The sequence below is a fragment of the Aegilops tauschii genome, chromosome 6, assembly GCF_002575655.3.
Source record: "Aegilops tauschii subsp. strangulata cultivar AL8/78 chromosome 6, Aet v6.0, whole genome shotgun sequence".
Classification (NCBI taxonomy): Eukaryota; Viridiplantae; Streptophyta; class Magnoliopsida; order Poales; family Poaceae; genus Aegilops; species Aegilops tauschii.
This window is the reverse complement of record NC_053040.3, coordinates 18,609,749-18,628,783: the sequence shown is the minus strand read 5'-3', so window position 1 is coordinate 18,628,783 and position 19,035 is coordinate 18,609,749. Positions and strand designations below refer to the sequence as shown.

General features: G+C 48.0%; 2 protein-coding genes and 1 long non-coding RNA gene across 4 annotated transcripts; all 3 read left to right on the top strand.

The window, feature by feature from the left end:
• Window positions 1–952: 952 nt before the first annotated feature.
• On the top strand, window positions 953–2,126 carry LOC109751151 (uncharacterized). The gene is made up of 2 exons (XM_020310049.1): window positions 953–2,045; window positions 2,116–2,126. The coding sequence occupies exons 1-2, from the start codon at window positions 953–955 to the stop codon at window positions 2,124–2,126; spliced, it is 1,104 nt and encodes a 367-aa protein (XP_020165638.1).
• A 293-nt stretch (window positions 2,127–2,419) lies between these two features.
• On the top strand, window positions 2,420–4,390 carry LOC109751155 (uncharacterized). 2 transcript variants are annotated; one of them, XR_006664926.2, is made up of 3 exons: window positions 3,342–3,676; window positions 3,791–3,961; window positions 4,045–4,390. It is a non-coding gene; the product is annotated as an uncharacterized lncRNA (long non-coding RNA). The 2 variants fall into 2 exon arrangements; XR_005759076.2 differs by having other exon boundaries at window positions 2,420–3,676; window positions 3,791–4,390.
• A 10,868-nt stretch (window positions 4,391–15,258) lies between these two features.
• Window positions 15,259–18,294, top strand: LOC109751152 (BTB/POZ and MATH domain-containing protein 2-like). Its single transcript, XM_073500869.1, has 3 exons — window positions 15,259–16,025; window positions 16,749–16,822; window positions 17,161–18,294. The coding sequence occupies exons 1-3, from the start codon at window positions 15,259–15,261 to the stop codon at window positions 17,376–17,378; spliced, it is 1,059 nt and encodes a 352-aa protein (XP_073356970.1). The 3' UTR covers window positions 17,379–18,294.
• The last annotated feature ends 741 nt before the right edge of the window (window positions 18,295–19,035 follow it).

The following is a 19,035-nucleotide window of genomic DNA, read 5'->3' as shown; positions in this document are numbered from 1 at the left end:
TCTTTGTGTACTCAGTACACTGGCACGCCAGCATGTTTATTTCCCCTGGCGTGTAGAGAGATAATAACACGACAACCATCGTTGTTTTTATTATTTTTCGTGTCAAACACACACGTACGTGATGGCTTAGCTGCTGCCTCATGGATGGATGGATGCATGGCGAGTGAGGGTGTTGGTTGTGGCTGCTAGCAACGCATGCATCGCGCGGAGCAGTGCTTGATGTTCTGTTCAACGCGCGTGAGCGAGGATGCGCTCAAATCAACGAACGAGCACAGCGGCGCTCCGTAGCCGGGTCCATAATGATTGTAACTGCACTAGCGGGTTGATAGTACCCAGATTGTACGCGTGCTCCGAGTCGATCTGTATTTCGACTTGATCAGATCTCCGTTTTTATTTGAATCGTTTCTTACATAGGCTGCGTACGGACACATATGGAACGGAGTCGAAACTGATTCCTACTCATGTAACCTCAGTACAAGTAACGGACACACACCAACATACGGACACGAAGTTCCAATCTTACCATAGATTAAGATCGCGGGAGAAACGATTTCGCGGCGGCCTCTCCCAGCAGCTATTGCGGCCGCCATAGCGGGCAATCGCGGCAAATAGCGGAAATTTTTCTGGTGGGAGAGATGATTTTGAAGGGTTTTGCTGATTTTTTAGCTATTTCAAGAATATGTAGAGGATTTCGCGGCAGCAGCCATAGCTTAGCGGCGAGGCTCCCGGACAGCTATAGGGCAGCTATCGCGGCTATTTCGCGGGCTATTTTAATCTATGAATCTTACAGCTACATAAGTTCCAATCTCGATCCCTTGTTACACGCGTCACGCTTCCAATCCGCCGACCTTCCGCTCCGACCGCAGCAGGTCCAGGAGCCGGTGGGGTGGTGCTGGGCGTCGTTCCGTGCCAGGATTCCGCGGAAAAAGAAGAAAACTCCGGCCGCCGCGCCATGTCAATTCCAGCGCCTCTGGAGGATGAGGACCTCCTCAGGGAGATCCTCCTCCGGCTGCCTCCGCTGCCGTCAACCCTCTCCCGTGCCTCCCTCGTATGCACGCGCTGGCGCCGCATCCTCTCCGATCCCCGCTTCCTACGCCGTTTCAGCAGACACCACCCGGAACCTCCTCTCTTAGGTTTCTTCAAAGGGTCTACCCCATATCCCTTCTTCATTCCTGTCCTGGACCCGCCCGATCGCATCCCTGCCGAGCGCTTCTTTCTGCCTGAGATCACGGGGGATTGGGAGTTCCTTGGCTGCCGCCACGGCCTCGCCGTCATGCTCAGCGAGTCTCTGTGTGAGGTCTTCGTGTGGCATCCCCTCAACGGCCAGCAGCACCGCGTGCCTTTTCCACCGGATCGGAGCTCCGCGACGCCAAAAGGGAGTTTCTGTAGGTGCAGCGCCACGGTGATGTGTGTTGATGATCAAGACGGGCATGTGCAGGACGATTGCTTCTTGAACCCGTCCTTCAAATTGGTCTTGATCTGCTCCCGTAGAGACCTGAAGACATCATTAGCTTGTGCCTACGAATCAGTGTCGGGTGTATGGGGGAATATTGTCTCAGCGTCGACTAGAAGGATGGTTATGAAGCTAAAGCCCAGCATCCTTATCAGGAGTGCAGTTTACTGGTTGCTGCATGGAGGTCAAATCCTTGCATTCGATATTCAAAGGCAGACTCTTGCTATCATCGAGACGCCCGTAGATGCCCAACGTTGGTCCTTTCAGCTCTTACGGACAGATGAAGATAGCGTTCTTGGCCTGGCCGCTATGTCGAAACTGGGCATTCACATACGGGAGAGGAAACTGAACTCTGATGGTGTTGCCCGATGGGTGCTTCTGCAGAAAATCAATCAATTGGAGGGGATGTTGTCTAACGACTTCATAAATGGAGGGATGGTGGGGTATGACGAGGAGTTAAATGTGGTGGTTTTGTCTACATACAGTGGTGACTTCATGTTGCACCTTGAGTCGATGCGGATCAGATTAATTACTAAAAATAATCGCCGGGTCGACAGGATGCATTTTCCGTACAAAAATTTCTACACTGCAGGTAATACCTACGTACCTCATGCGTAACAAGATTAATTCCAATTACTATTGATATGTGTTTGTTGTGTTAGTGTTCATGTGATTAAAGACCCCCTTGATATAAATAATACAGTGAAACCTAGTTACTCGTTTGGAAGATTGGAGCTTGTAATGTTTTCCCATTCATTGCATCTCCTTGCAAAACAATGTATGTCTTGATTTTTCTTGATATTAATTATCAACTCATAACGGCATATATTTTAACATGCTCCCTCTTACCCCCTCTTTTTACATGTGAGGTAAGAAGGTACCTTACCTTCTTACCTCACATGTAAAAAGAGGGGGTAAGAGGGAGCATGTTAAAATTTGCCATATTCTAATTATGTCTTCCACCTGACCTGACAGCGGATGTGGTATCATGTACTGTAGTTGTCACAAATGTGTACATTGCATTCTCATGATCCAACTGCTCCATGTTTTTCATTGATTTATTGTCTTTCTTTTGATATAGGCAGGGGAAATGGGTGGATCCAAATCTCTAAACACAAGAGATCTGCTAATGTGCTATGTTGGTCTAATAGGTAAGGTAATTTATATTTTTGCTATGCGCGTGTTTTTTATGTCATGGTTACTTAAATATTAAGATGATGAATGATTTATTTTGGTTTAAGCTTCCAATGTATTAAGTTGATTAGCTTCTAAGCTATCCAGTTCTTCATTTATAAAAGGTGTACCTTAAGTTAGACTACTAGTTATTAACAACTTGTTCATGATCTGTGTTGTCTTTGCATCATCATTTGTTCTTCTTGTCAAGATGCTTATATGCATATTTTCCATACATGTCGCATAAGAGCCGGTATTTCTTCTTTTAATATTCTCCCTTTTTTTGGTCTAATATGCGGAATGTGCGCCTACTTCATAACAATTCAGTTATGGCCGCGGATGTTTTACTTATTCGAGCTTCATGGATGTTTCAGTTTTCTTAGATGCTATTATGTATTCAGCAAGATGTCATCACACTTTTTTTTGTATCTATGAATATTTATTTTTTCTACTTCAACTATAAAATTAAAACAGTGGATGTGCCATTTTTACACTATATTCCATGAATATTTTTATCTAATCCCTATACAATTTGGGGATGAATGTTTACCCACTGCAATGTTTAAACTGAATTCCCCTGTACAAATTCTGTTCAATCCTGGCCAAGTAAACAACATTAAAGTAGATATCTCCGTCAACATGGTGAGCGTGGAGTCGTCGACCTCATCGGGATTAAGCGTCTCCACCGTCCGATTTGCCGAGATCCAACGGTTGGCGCACAAACCCTATCCCCCTCTTCTTTCTTCCTCCCTCACAGCCGCCGGCTTCTGGTACCTTCCTTCCTCGCATCTCCTTCTCCAGTCGCCGCCCACCTTCCCCTCCCAGCTCCTTCTCTTGTCTCAGAGTCCGCATCAGGGCACTGGACACGCACCGCCGTCGCGAACTCCAGGCCGCCCCCACACCGCCCGGGATGCGCGTTTGGACGCCAGGGGCAGCACCGACCCATCCCCGCGGAGCTGCATCGCGGTGGGTGTTGCCACTGCAGTAAACGCCAAGGGAAGCGACGACCTCCACTTCCCGCGTGGCTGTGGCCGGCAGGATACGACGCTGGTAAGATTGCGCATCTTTGAGCCACAGTAGAGGCATTTGGAGTCCGGACTCACTGAGCCACCGAGCAGATTTCTTTTTCTAATCTCCGTCCGATGCTACCGTGCTGAGCCACAGAGCGAGCAGCATTGAGCTGGTACTCTCAAGGTGCCTGGCCGAGGTGGCTACGCCGAGCTGCCACCGTGGGGATGCACCGCGTTTGGACACTGTTGGCCCTTCATTGTTGCAGGCCCGCGTCCGTCTGCTAGGGCGTCCTCATCGCCGATTTTTCCGTCGACCTCGCTGGCTGTGAGTCGCTTGCCCCAGCAGCTCCACTGCGCTGTGTTTTACTTCTGATTTTTTTGAGGCGGTCTTTGGTTGTCCATGCCCAGGCAACGGCGCTTCATCTTGTTCTAGTTGGTGGAGATGGATGCTCAGAGGTGATATGGTGGATAAATGGTGTTCTCCGCCAGAGAATTTCTAGGACCCGCTGTAGATTGAATGTCTTCGTTTTGCTTCTTCAGATGTGTATTGTTTAGAAATGTCCGTAATTATATTTTTGTTGTGTTTTTCCTTTCCTGTAAAATGTTAGTTTCTAGTGTGTTTATGTAATTTCCTTCTATTTAATGACATAACATATATCTTTGCAAAAATTGTATTGGTTGAAAGTTTGCATAGAGAAATGTAAGATGGGCTAATTTGTCGGCCCAAAATCAGTGGGCCATGGATTGACTGAAATTTAATGGGTTGAAATTCCATTTGGGTCGACTATTACATGGGTTGTGGGTCTTAGGCTTAGCTGAAATTTAGTGGGCTGAAACTTTAATCGGGCCACTTAGTTCATGGGCTGCCACGTAATATCCATGTCAGGTGATGATGTGGCAGACAATTTAACGCCGTTATGAGCACGTTACTTAAATACCATCCATGACGGTCAAAATCTGTCATGGATCCGTGACGGATTAGATGGTCTGTCATAGAGTATACTATGGTCAAATTATGATGCGATATACATGACGGATTTCAAATCTGTCATGAGTGCACTTCAATGACAGTTTTGCACAAGTCCATGACGGACTGGTACCGTCATGCATTAACAAAATTCTTGTAGTGTTTCTACCTGCCACTGCCCCTGGGGGTTGGCCGCATGGGCCTCCTGGCCACCGTCTTTCGTCGATTCTTTCGCGTATAAATCCTATAATTTCCAAAACCCTTTGTACCCTTTTTAGCAATTTTTCCACCACCGCACGTTCCTATTCCGGAGAGATCCAATCTGGAGGCCTGTTCAGGCATCCTACCGGAGGGGGAATCCATCACCGGAGTCAGCTTCATCAACCTTGCTTCATGGAATACCATGTTTGAGTATTTTACTCGGGACCTTAGGGTCCATAGCAGTAGCTAGATGGCATCCCACTAGTAGAAAAACTACTTTACGTGAGACACATTAGTCCCGGTTTGTAAATGAATCGGCATTAATGGTACCATTAGTCTCGGTTCAAACGACTATGCATTAGTCCCGGTTCATTTGTGACGTGTAGTACGGGTTGGTGGCTCCAACCGGCACTAAAGACCCCCCCCTTAGTACCGGTTGGAGCCACCAACCGGTACTAAAGGTGGTGCGCTGCCACCCGCAATGCACAATGTTTAGTCCCACCTCGCTAGTTGAGAGGTGCTCGCACCGATTTATAAGCCCCGCCGCGGCTACCGTGTTGAGCTCCTTTCTAAGGAGGCCTTTGTGGGCCTATTGCAAGTCTTCTGCCCTCTGGGGCCTACTGGTCCGTACGGGCCTACATCCTAGCCCAACTAGAGGTTGGGTTTCTAGTCGTATGCAGGCCGTGCAGGCCTAGTAGGCGGGCTTTTTTTTTCCTTTGTTTCAAAAAAATATTCAAAAAAAATCCCCTAGACCACAGCGCGCCTCGTGCCATGTGGTGGGCCTTTGGTCCCGGTTCGTGTTGAACCGGGACTAAAGGGGGGCCTTTAGTCCCCACCCTTTAGTGCCGGTTCCAGAACCGGTACTAAAGGTCCTTACGAACCGGTACTAAAAGTCATTTTTCTACTAGTGTCCTCTCTCCCTTGTGATTCAATACAAAGTTTCCTTGTGCTACCTCACATGATCGGGATCGGTGGTTGTGTTTAATGAGATATGATGAATTGCCACTTTATGATTAGAGTGTTCACTGAATTATATTGAATCTTTTGAAGTTTATTTGCTACATAATGAAGTAGTCATGTATGCTTTCCGATCTATTTATCTTCTTTGGCCAGATTGATTGGCAGTTCTTCAAAGGGAGTTGTGTATGGTAGTGCGTTCAATCTTGCGGTGATTTATATCCCGGTGACAGAAAAGGACAATACATGTATTCTATTGTTTCTACTCAGGATAAAACGATGGTTCCTTTATCACACTTGGATGATAGTTCTGTTGTCTACATTATGTCATCATCCTTATTGCAATGCTCTGTTTGTTGCAAACTTAATACCTCGAGATGCATGTCGGATAGCGGCCTTTAGGTGGAGCATTAGTTGTACATGTAGTTGGATTAAGCTTCTACATATCATCAATGTAATGCCTATGCAATATTATGTAATGAATGCTTATAGTCATAAATATAAATATTGCAATTTAATCGCCGCCCAACTATAATTTGTTCACCACACCACATTTATCTTCTTGGAGAAATGCCTCTAGTGAAACTATGCCCCCTAGGTCTATTCTATTTTAATGAATACATTGTTACAATTACTCTTCTTTGTTTAAACTTTTATTTATTTTATATATCTATCAATTCCTACGCTAACACACCTTTAATCCTCATAACTAGTAGGACAAGAAATTGACAACCTTCTTACAACCAGGGCCGTCTCCCGAAATTTGAGGCCCCGATGCATAATACAAATTAGGCCCTTGAAATTTTCATATAGGTAAGGTATACTTTCACTTAATTATATAACTTAGTGTTACTTCACATTATTTATAAGGACGCCGATAACTGCCACACGTGTGGTATATTAGGCATCCGCCCACACACCGTGTGTGGCGTCAACACGAGGCAGCTCACACGGGTTGTGTGTGGGCGGACATTAGAATTGCCCACACGTGTGGGCGCAGCTACTTCGTGCCACACGTCCAACAAGTACTACTCATCTCCACCTCGCGCGTGTGGCACGAAGCAAGAATGCCCACATGTCCTGGCCAGCTACGTTAGGTACCCGCGGGATGATTATAGAGTTGCCATCCGGGATGGCAGATGTAGTTATCCGGGATGGCAAGTTTAGTTGTAAAAGCATGGCAACTCTATCTGTTTTGGTTAACTGTAGTTGCCATGTCTAATTTATGGTAGTTGACGCGTGTAATCAAACCGTAGTTGCCGTATGCGATTAACTACTTGCCATATATGGCAAACAGTAGTTGTCATGTGTGCTTACCTAGTTGTCACGTGTGGTCCAACCATAGTTGCCATGTATGGTTAACCACAGTTGCCATGTGTGTTTATCTGGTTGCCACATACGCGCAACTGCAGTTGCCGTCTAGCAACGAATTATGGTTGCCATGTGTGTTTACCTAGTTGTCACGTTCGCGTAACTGCAGTTGCCATCCACAACGTAGGAGTCGTCGTGTGGGCGAAAAGCAGTTCGCTCACACGCGCATGGACTAGGTGATGGCTGTGTGGGCAGAAACTAGTTCGCCCACACACACAGCTGGCAAACAACATGGTGCGGGGCGTGTGGGCGAACTCTCCAACACCCACACACCAGCCCCGTCCTACATGGCACACCAAATCCACCTTTTGTGTCAAGATTCGTGCAAACTGCACTGGATGACGATCCAGGCGTGTGGGCAAGTTGGAGAAGTGCAACACGTGTGGGCGTTAGTGTTTCCGTATTTATAAATATATCATGAATTAATGCAAAATAGTAAAGTCATAAGTCCAAAACTAACTTCAAATTTTACTGAAAATTTTATCATAATTAATAACTATATCCAATAGAATGGCTAGATGAAATATAGTACATGATCAATTGATGGATAATAAACTGATCAATAATTCGATGAAGATATGACTTATGGAGTCAAGACTTAGGACGGGCCTTCCGATCTTCCCTGATAGCCTCATGATGTGACTAGGATATTAGTCGTACATGCCCAGTGGAGAAACAATTCTGAATCTGAAAATCAAGGCCACATTACAGTTCAATTTTAGTGCGGTACTAATTCAAGTATTTATAGGAGCATAATATAGAAAGTTACCTGGGATTGGTGCTAAGCTTGGGGCGGCAAACGAGGCATAGATCAGCTAACAAGTTTTTGCATAACGTTGTTCTAAGCTAGTCCCGCTCGCGCAAGAGGGCAGGCGTCTTTTCCAAGCCTGCAGCGTGCAGCAGCCTATCTTTGGATCCAGCGGGGCAGCGCCGTTGCCGCCGGCAAAGCTGGAGAGACCATCATTGGAAGAAGAGTACAACTCCAACAACATGACGCACGACGCTAGGAGACAGATTTCACGTCTAGGCGGCGAGATCTTATCTTGTTAATCGTCAAGTCGTCGATGACTGCCGCAGGGGTCCCTAGATCCTACCGCTTCCATTGCTCCGTTCACCGCCGCGCAAGAGATGTATTCTTGACCGACTCGATGCGTGGTTGATTGGTTTTCAAGGCGGCACGGCCTGACTTGGGTGAATTCTTAATTATGGCAGAGCGAGGCTTTCCCTTTGGCTTAGACTCGACGCAGAACGGGTGCACGCGAGCCGGTTGCTCCGGCGTGGAGCGACTCATCGATGGGCAGTTCTTCACATTTTCTCTTCTCCATTTTTTCTGTGCTCCTATTTTCTCTTCGGTCGGGGGCTCCAAGATTTTGGTGACCCTGAGTGTGGCTCACCTCGCATGCCCTCATCGATGGCCCTGCTTAAAATATTGGGCACCGAGGAATTTTTGTTGTTGTTGCAAAACTCCTAATGGTCCAATAAATCTTGATTCTCAATCGAGGGAAATACTTATTGCCAGGTTACTTCACCCTCACACTTGGGGTTACCCAACCACTTTTACGAGAGAGCAAGCAAGATTTCTGGCACCGTTGCCGGGGAGTTTCTTCCACACACAAAAGGTATTACGCAAAACCACGTTACTTGCTTGTTATCTGTCTTGTCTATTTACTTTTTATTTACAGTTAGTTTTCTTACCAAAAATATATTAGCATCCTATCTTTTATCATGTTATATCAACTTTATTGACAAAAAAACTGTAAAGATGGATATTGACTCTACAATTCCTAAACTTATTTATACACTTTGAACCAATAGCTAATAATGAAGAGGTTTCTTGTGGTTTCTTCTTGCATAATTAATTAGTCATACATGCTCTATGGTCTATTTGTCTTCTCTGGCCAAGTTTTGTGAGTAGTTCTTTAGAGAGAGTTTTGTATGATAGTGGGTTCAATCTTGTGGTGGCCTATATCCGAGTGGCAATAAGGGACAAGACACGTATTGTATTATTGCTACTAAGGATAAAATGATGGTTTCTTTATCACACATGGATGATAGTTTTGTTATCTACATTATATCATCATGCTTATTGCAATATTCTATTTGTTATGAACTTAATACCTCGAGACGCATACTTGATTGCGGTCTTTGGGTGGAGTATTAGTTGTAGATGCAGTTGGATAACGATCTACAAACGTAATGCGTACACAATATTGTGCCATGAATGATAATAGTCATAAATATAAACATTGCTATTTAATCGCTGCCTAACTATAATTGTATTCACCACAACACATTTATCTTGCTTGGAGAGAAGCCTCTAGTGATGTTATGGTCCCAGGTCTATTTTCCATTAATTGCAATTACCGTTATTATTTACTTCTTTGTTGATCTGCTTTTATTATTTTATATATCTACCAATTCCTACCATACCATACAATTTACCCTTGTAACTAGCAAGACAAGAAGCTTGACAACATTATTGAAGTGTTGGGGGCAAGTTTGTTTTGTGTGTTGTGTGCAGGAACTGATCATTAGTCGTTACAGAAGAAATTGCTATTGTTATTTGTCCAGCATTGTGCTTGGCTAGGGTTCTCCATTGATTACTAACTACTTGCTTCTATAGTAGAGATCTAGATGGCATACATGGCATAACCAAACACATGTGCACTTCCTTAGTCTCCCTATCATTTTTAGGATCTTCAATACATACTGCCCAACTACTTCATTAGAGGCACATGATGTTAAATTACTCGTTCCATTGTATGAAAGATACATCAGTTGATGAAAATATATCCAGTCCAAGGATCTTATTGAGGCTTGCATCTATGCATGCTACCAACAAAATAGTTCAATTGCTTGCTTGCTTGAGGCATCATTAAATTGCTTGTTTGTCATGCACTTAATGAGTTGCCCAAATAGTGCTACCCATTTTAGTGTACTTGAATAATATTTGGTGCCATAAATAATTGCCTTAGCATTTCATTAGTCTCCCAAAGTGTGCCTAAAGCCCTGAAGTCCATTACCCAATTGTCCTGCTAGTTTATATGAGGCTAACAATCTATATATAACTGCTCGTTTAATACCAATGGTGTGAATGAGTTGGCAACAAATGGTTTAATTCCTTGTTTATCCGAGCCATACTTTATTTACTTGTCTGTCTAAGGCATACTGTATTTGTTTGTCTGTCAGCTATTGACTGAGTTGGCTAATGATCTAAATAGGTTTGTTTGTTGTAGTGGATTTGTACAAACTCATCTATGCCAAAAAGAAATTCATGCACTACTTGGGAAAACCCTACTAGTAGCGCTGGTCTTAGAGCTACTAGTAGCGCTTGTACAAGCGCTATCAGTAAGGCACTACAGCTAACTGGTAGCAGTAGCACTGGTTTTTACCAGCGCTACTGCTACACCTAGTTAGCAGTAGCGCTCTTGTTGGAAAAGCGCTGCTGATAGAGATAAGTAGCAGTAGCGTTTCTTCTGAAAAGCGCTACTGCTTAGTTTTCCTTTCTTTTAATTGCAGCTTATTTTTGCTGTATTTGTATATGTTTTATATACAGTACTTTCATCATATGATTTTATGACCATGATTAGTCAGTATATACAACAGTGTAGATCCGACGCGTCCGTTTCCCCCCATCCAGGTGCCGCCGGCGGCGCCGTCCGTGAGCTGGGAGGCCACGCCCCGGAGACGCGTGCCGGGCGTTTGCAACCGCCACAACACCTTCAGACTTGTGAGAAGCCGCGTACGCAAGATTGGCGGCATGCTAGCCCACGGAGGCCGCCGGCCATAGTCGTAGACATGCGAGGGGCAATCCGCGTAGAGGGAGTTGTTCGGATACTTCTCCATCACCAAAAATTATGAAAAATTACCATCGTTCCTATAGCACATGTGCCCACGTCGTATAAAAAAGTCATGATTTTATCGCGATCCGAGTATTTAATAATTTTCACGACGCACCGTTACCGCTGAACGTCTACTACTGTGTCATCGCCGTCCGTGAGGGGAGCCACACCCCGGAGACGCGTGCCGCCTCTTCGGACATGCCACAACACCACCCCGCATGGATGAGGGGCCGGTGCGACGCTCCGGTGGCATTGCTACCCCCCCCCCCCCCCCCCCAGGGACCCCGTCCCGCCTAACCCTGTAGCATTTGACCACGCGATCTAGCCCTTTGACTTTGCACGGACGGGCTTTGACCAGTGGACCTCTCCACCCGGTTGTGTCAGGTCAGCACAGAGGGACACCTGGGAGCAACATCCGGGCCAAACCCACAGCTACATCCCCTCCGTGTAGACCCGACGCGTTCGTTTTCCCCCTCCAGGTGCCGCCGGCGGCGCCGTCTGTGAGCTGGGAGGCCACGCCCCGGAGACGCGTGCCGGGCGTTTGCAACCGCCACAACACCTTCAGACTTGTGAGAAGCCGCCTACGCAAGATTTGGCGGCATGCTAGCCCCCGGAAGCCGCCGGCCACAGTCCTAGACGCGCGAAGAGCAATCCGCGTAGAGGGAAGTGTTCAGATACTTCTCCATCACGAAAAATTATGAAAAATTACCATCGGTCCTATAGCACATGTGCCCACGTCGTGTAAAAAACTCATGATTTAATCGCGCTCGGAGTATTTAATAATATTCACGCCGCATCGTTACCGCAGAACGTCTACTACCGTGTCATCGCCGTCCGTTAGGGGGGCCACACCCTGGAGACGCGTGCCGCCTCTTCGGACATGCCACCACACCACCCCTCATGTATGAGGGCCCGGGGCGACGCTCCGGTGGCATTGCTACCCCCCAGGGCCCCCATCCCGCCTAACCCTGTAGCGTTTGACCACGCGATCTAGCCCTTTGACTTTGCACGGACGGGCTTTGACCAGTGGACCTCTCCACCCGGTTGTGTCAGGTCAGCACAGAGGGACACCTGGGAGCAACATCCGGGCCAAACCCACAGCTACATCCCCTCCGTGTAGACCCGACGCGTTCGTTTTCCCCCTCCAGGTGCCGCCGGCGGCGCCGTCTGTGAGCTGGGAGGCCACGCCCCGGAGACGCGTGCCGGGCGTTTGCAACCGCCACAACACCTTCAGACTTGTGAGAAGCCGCCTACGCAAGATTTGGCGGCATGCTAGCCCCCGGAAGCCGCCGGCCACAGTCCTAGACGCGCGAAGAGCAATCCGCGTAGAGGGAAGTGTTCAGATACTTCTCCATCACGAAAAATTATGAAAAATTACCATCGGTCCTATAGCACATGTGCCCACGTCGTGTAAAAAACTCATGATTTAATCGCGCTCGGAGTATTTAATAATATTCACGCCGCATCGTTACCGCAGAACGTCTACTACCGTGTCATCGCCGTCCGTTAGGGGGGCCACACCCTGGAGACGCGTGCCGCCTCTTCGGACATGCCACCACACCACCCCTCATGTATGAGGGCCCGGGGCGACGCTCCGGTGGCATTGCTACCCCCCAGGGCCCCCATCCCGCCTAACCCTGTAGCGTTTGACCACGCGATCTAGCCCTTTGACTTTCAACGGACGGGCTTTGACCAGTGGACCTCTTCACCCGGTTGTGTCAGGTCAGCTCAGAGGGACACCTGGGAGCAACATCCGGGCCAAACCAACAACTACATCCTCTCCGTGTAGACCCGATGCGTCCGTTTTCCCCCTCCAGGTGCCGGCGGCGGCGCCGTCCGTTAGGGGGGCCACACCCCGGAGATGCGTGCCGCCTCTTCGGACATGCCACAACACCACCCGGTTGTGGTAGGTCATCCCATAGAAACACTTGGGAGCAACGTCCCCTCCGTATAGACCCGATGCGGCTGTTTCCGCCCTCCAGATGCTGGCGGCGGCGCCGTCCGTGAGGGGGGCACACCGCGGACGTGAGGGGGTCACACTCGGGAGACGGGTGCCGGGCGTTTGCAACCGCCACTAAAGTTCTGTCGCATAGTTGTTTTTGATTTTAATAAAATATAAGGTCCTATATTCAAAAGAACATGACGGCACATTATTAATGTGCTTGAAAAAAAATACAAACTATATATATTCATAATCTATGGAAAAAATTACAAACTACATATATATTCATATAATACATAAAAACATATTTAAAAAAGCATAAAAACATATGTAAAAAAGCATAAAACATATGCAAAAAAACGCATGTAAAAAAAATAGCTATGCTGACGGCATTTGCCGTCGGTATAGAGACGGCAGGGTTTTGGTGGGCGCCATGCCGCGGATCAGTGACGTGGCACCTATGCCGACGGCTGCCGTCGGCATACCTACGCCGCGGATCGGTGACGTGGCATGCGGAGATATGCCGACGGCCGCCCGTCCCGACCGTCGGCATAGGTTTGACGGCATTAGCCGCTTGTCATGGGCGGGGTCGCCGGGCCCACAGGTATACCGACGGCGGATTTATGCCGACGGCTGCTGTCGGCATCTCTGCATCTAGGTCGACGGCCGTTCTGTGCCGACGGCTGCCGTCGGCGTAGATCGATGTAACCCGACGGCCAGGCTAAGCCGACGGCCAGGACTGGGCTGTCGGCATAGCTCCAACTAGGCCGACGGCAGCCGTAGGCATCAGGTGAAACTCTCCTCCAGCTCCTTCCTCCCCGCGAACCTGACGTACCCCTTCATGTACTCCTTGCAGTGCCAGAAACCGCCGGACTTGTGCTCCACCGTCGTCAGCTCCGACTCGGCGGCGCGGCCGTCCAACGCGGCGCGCCCCCCGCTCCGCTCCAGGATCTCGATGGACATCCTGGTGTCCTTGAGGTGCGTCCTCATCTCCGACGAGAGGAAGACGGCCACCGAGTCCCCCGCGGCGTCCTCCTCCTCGAGTCCCGCGGGGAACAGCCTGAGCCGCCAGCTGCTGTCCCGGAACGTCATCGGCTTGAAGTTCAGCGCGTGGCCGGCGGGCGTCCGGGCCCACCTGGAGGAGAACTCCGTGACAGCGAAGAGGCGCGAGGTGCTCTTCGTCCTGCGCCACGTGCAGTACTCCGGCAGAGACGGCGTTAGCGAGCGGTGGTGGCGGTCGGACATGGAGAAGGCCGCGGCCTTGGCGACTGACTTGGTCATCTCCCGGTTGGAGGACACGGTGCACCTCACCGTGAAGCTGCCGTCGGCGCGGACGCACTGCGACTCCTCCAGCTCCCTCCGCTCCACGAACCGGACGTACCCCTTGTCGCGGCCGAACCCCTCGTCGTCGTCGTGGGCGTCGAGCAGCGTCTGCTCAGACCCCGCAGTGCGGCCGTCGAAGACGGCGCTCTCTCCGCGCGCGTCCAGGATCTCCACGGAGATCTTGGTGCTGCTGGCGGCGGAAGCGTAGTTCCCGCGGACAAACACGGCGACGAAGTCCCCCGCGCCGTCCTCGTCGCTGAAGCCCGCCGGGTACACCTTGAGTTGCCAGAACATGCCGCGGAACCGGAAGAATTCGAAGTGGAGCGCTATGGTTTCCGATTTTTCTTCGTTGTTTTGATTTTTGGAATGTTAAACCCTGTTCGCTTGCTGATTCAATTTTGATTTTCCTTTTAGGTATAGAATAAGTATGGAAACCTCGATAATCATGAAAATACTACTAAAAAAAGAAGGCCAGCGCTCGAGGGATCATCCGGTTGGATAGGCACCCGATGCATACTATCCATCACGCTGCGTTATGAGCCGTATATGATTCAACGGGTCAGTCCGGCTCGATAGGATGTACTGCTTCCAATTCATGCATCACGTTGGCTCAAAATTTACCTATACCATGGCCTTTATAAAAAAAATTGATACCATGGCCAGCCTCTTTCAATTATAAATTCAACTATATATATTTCGTAGCATATACATTTTTTTTTTGGCAGTCAAATAGTAATAAAACTAGGCGGGTGATACGTGTTGATTGGCAACACCCCAACCCCGCCCTTGTCGCTCCTCCAGGGGGACACGAGGGAGCAGTAGAAATCTGAACGTACGGTCTCACTGGTTTGGCTGCCCGTTCGGTACCCTCTTTGGCTCGAGCTCCTTACAATCTGGTCCCACTTGTCAGAAAGTGATCACATGAGCCAAATCACCTGATCAGTGCTATTTGCAAAATGTTTACCGAATCCGCGGTGATTTTTGCAAAAGATTAGTGACCTGGTGGTTTTCCGCAAACGATGCCCCAAATGTGGTGGTTTTTTGCAATTCACTCCGCGCCAACCTGGGGCAATGGCAGGTTTGTGAGAATAGATGCCCTTGAACGGTCAGCGGATCTCAAGTCTGATTGTTTCACCATCCGGTGTGACGTCGTGGTTTGTAACACCAAGGATGATGATGCCGGTGGCACCGAGGCTCTCCCGTCGGACATACACCAAGATTTTAGCGCTCTCCTTCAGAATAAGGTGGGTGCTGATGTGACGTTTGAGGTCGGCGACGAGACCTTCGCCGCACACCGCTGTGTGCTCGCTGCCCGATCCACGGTGTTCATGGCACAACTCTTTGGCCCCATGAAAGAGGGTACTGCTTCATCCAGTGTCATACATATCAAAGACATGGAAGCAAAGGTGTTCAAGGCTTTGCTTAGCTTCGTCCACTCAGACTCATTCCCTGAGATGTACGAGGAGATCATGGAGGAGAATGCAATGTCAGAAGCAGCCGAGGAACAAGGACAAGAAGTGGAAGAGGTAGAGGATGAAACGGGGCTGCAATGGCTGCTAGATTTGCTTGTAGCAGCAGACCGGTACGATCTCCAAGGCCTCAAGTTCATCTGTGGAAAGCAGCTATCTCAGCGGATAGGTGTGAGCTCGGTGGCATCAGTTCTTGCTCTAGCCGAGCAGCACCACTGCCATGGATTGAAGGCGGCGTGCTTGAAGTTTATCCAAGCCCAATCTCCCTCGCGTTTGCAGACAGTAATGGCGACTGATGGTTGGGAACTTGGGATCATGTATATACGACATATCCCTCTCTTGTGAATGGGTTCATTGCCAAGCTTATTGCTTCGACCCAGAAGTAACACTTACTCTGCATATATATGGTACCCATGTTCCTTAGACCTCAAGTGAGAGTATTCTGCATATATGGTATTTCTTGATTTTGTCTCATCATGTAAAATTTGCTTATATACTGAATTTGAAGAACCCAACATATGGGGAAGCTTTCTCTTCAATGGAATTGATGGTTTATAAGTTACAGTGTAAGCATCAACATTTTTCTGCATCGCAGTAGTGTGCAAGTTTCCCAGCTAGCCTTGTTATCGCGTGCAGTTATGTTATGGCTTACCTGTCATATAAAACGCTTTTCTAATGGTTGTCAAGAAGAACAATTTGTAGATGTTTTTGGAAAGGCATTTTCCTTAATCAAACTTTATGTGATGCTCTTTTGCATATACGGTATCCTCTAGAGAGATTGTAGTCTGTGTGTCTTGCTTTTTCATTGTCTCTCATGTAGTTTGCTTGTATGCTGCATCAGAAAAATGCAACATATGCGCAAATTGTCTCTTCGTGGAATGGATGGTCTGTGCATTCACGTTTGGGAGTAATCATTAATCTGCATTTCAGCAATGGGCAAGTTTTCCCAACTATTCATTTTATCCTCATACATTCTTTTGTGCATTGTGTCAGATATTGTAGCTTTGTGCCATTCCCTGTCATTGAATGCCCATTTCTAGTGGTTATAAAGAAATCTTGATGCCTCTGTTCGAGGCTACAAAAACTGCCTCTGTTCTGCCTCTACCCATGCCAGGTAACATGGGTAGTATTTCAACAACAACAGGCCCATTATTTCAACGGACATTTATATTGGTGCAGTCATCTTCGTATCTGTGCATGTTGGTGCATGAACATGGGCAGCAAATGTCAGCTTGTTCTGCCTCTGTTCAAAGCCACAAAAACTTGCTCTGTTAATGCCAAGTAATTATCAAGCAAATCCGCAGCTTAAGAGCTTGTTTTAGGAAGGCAGGCAAGCAATAATCGGGAACAATGTGACATGTATTTTCTCATCTATACATACATGCTCATCAGGTTTATTTATTATCAAGGTGCACTGCTTTGCTCGGTGCCAACTCTTCCCCTGTTTTGCAGACCAGTACCCCAAAGTGGACTCCACCCCCAGCACCATCAGAAATGAAGAAGGAACGCTAATTGCTGGTCGAGCAGGCTGTCTGGAGCGTGTAACAGATGCACCGCACTCGGAAGCTTTGGCGATGCTCCATGCCGCGAATGCAGCTAGTCGAATGGGACGCCAACGAGTGATAGTTGAAACTGACTCTATAATGCAGAAGCAAAGCTGTCACCTCTGATGCTTATGACCTTCCTCAATTATGTGCTGTCTTCAGAGACATCAGGTTTCAGCTTAGAGTTGGTTTCATGAATGTTTGTGTTGAACACTGTCCAAGAGTGTGTAATCAAGCTGCGCACGGCACAGTTATGAATGTAGGTACCTATGAAATTTGGCCTGGCCAGTTTCCAATCTTTGTGTCAGACTGTGTAACTGGAGATTTGTCCAGCCAAGCTATCTATGAAATTGTAGGTCGGTCCGGTTTTTTAAACTATGGATCAGCTAGGTAGGCAGACGAAGGTAAGAAAGAAGTGATCCCTATGGATCTTCTTCATCTTCTGCTCAGCTGGTTCAGAAATCATGGTAATCCTCCTTGTAGGAAATCGATCGGTAAGTAAATTGAGCAGAAATCAACTCAGAATGAACGACCAAGATGACAGAAACACAAGACAAGGCTGAACCCAAGTTTAGTGCGAGATCCAGACACCTAATTAGCAAGGCCACGACTGGAAATAGATCATATGTACATGCCAAACACGCCACGACTCGATTTAATTATTCAACTCACACGATTTAGAAATCTATCGATCGATCGGACGGGAAGGCGACGGGCGGGCGAGGCATCACCCTAGGACTTGTTCTTGCCGGAGGCGGAGGCGCCGCTCCCCGCGCCCTTGCTGGCGACGAGGTCGAGGTCCTCGTCGGTGTAGCCGTCGGCGCCCTCCCAGGTGAACTTGCCGCCGCGGCCGCCCTTCTTGGCGTCGCCGCTCATCCCGGTGCCCGACTTGCGGTCGCTGCGCTCCTGCGCCGGCTTGCGGTCCCGGCCGCCCTTCTTCCCGCCGTCCATGGCCGGCCCTGCAACAACAAGATCAAGATCTAGCTGCCTAGCAACGAGAGAAAGGGATGGATGGATGGATGGAAACCACTATGCGATGCGCTTTGATTTCCTTCCTTGGTGGGCTTATTTATGGGGGATCGGATGAGATCTCACGGGGAGGGGAAAGGGAGCAAACCGGGGGCGGGCTGGGTGCTGCTGTTTGGCGACGTGTGTTGGATTTGGATGGATGAATCTGCTGGCTGCGGGGCCGGCACGGTCGCACGGAGGTTAGGATAAGATCGGCGTGAGTCAGCCGGAGGATACTACCTCTCGCCATCACGTGGGAAGAGGACACGCACACACACAGGACGGATCCCAACTGAAAATCTTGAGCTGCAGCCTTGGCACATGGATGATGCCCTTGCCGGGTCACTTGCCATATCGCCATCTCAAAATATCCAAACAATACTACCACATTTCGGTTCAAAAATTAAATAAAAAATACTACCACATTTGAATACTCCCTCCGTCCGAAAATACTTGTCATCAAAATGGATAAAAAGGGATGTATCTAGAACTAATATAAATGTACATACATCCCCTTTTATTCATTTTGATGACAAGTATTTCCGGACGGAGGGAGTACGTTTTTACACATTATAGCTAAAAAACAAAAACTTGTTGTGCTTTAGTGCGGAATCCAGCATATTAATTTTTCATATTTAATTGTCTTCAAAAAAAAGAAATCATATTTAATTGACTCATCGTTTCCTCTGGTATAAGCCCATAAGTACTTATGATTAGCAAATAAAATCCTACAATTTATTTATAGATTGATAAATCATGGGCTCACCATTTGATA

What these genes read in the sequence shown, in the direction of transcription:
- LOC109751152 (XM_073500869.1), top strand. Translation starts at nt 15,259, where the DNA reads ATGCCCCAAATGTGGTGGTTTTTTGCAATTCACTCCGCGCCAACCTGG. An exon ending in GGTTGGGAACTTGGGATCAT is followed by an intron (nt 16,026 to 16,748) that starts GTATATACGACA and finishes GCCCATTTCTAG; the next exon opens with TGGTTATAAAGAAATCTTGA. An exon ending in TCTGCCTCTACCCATGCCAG is followed by an intron (nt 16,823 to 17,160) that starts GTAACATGGGTA and finishes CCTGTTTTGCAG; the next exon opens with ACCAGTACCCCAAAGTGGAC.
- LOC109751151 (XM_020310049.1), top strand. Translation starts at nt 953, where the DNA reads ATGTCAATTCCAGCGCCTCTGGAGGATGAGGACCTCCTCAGGGAGATC.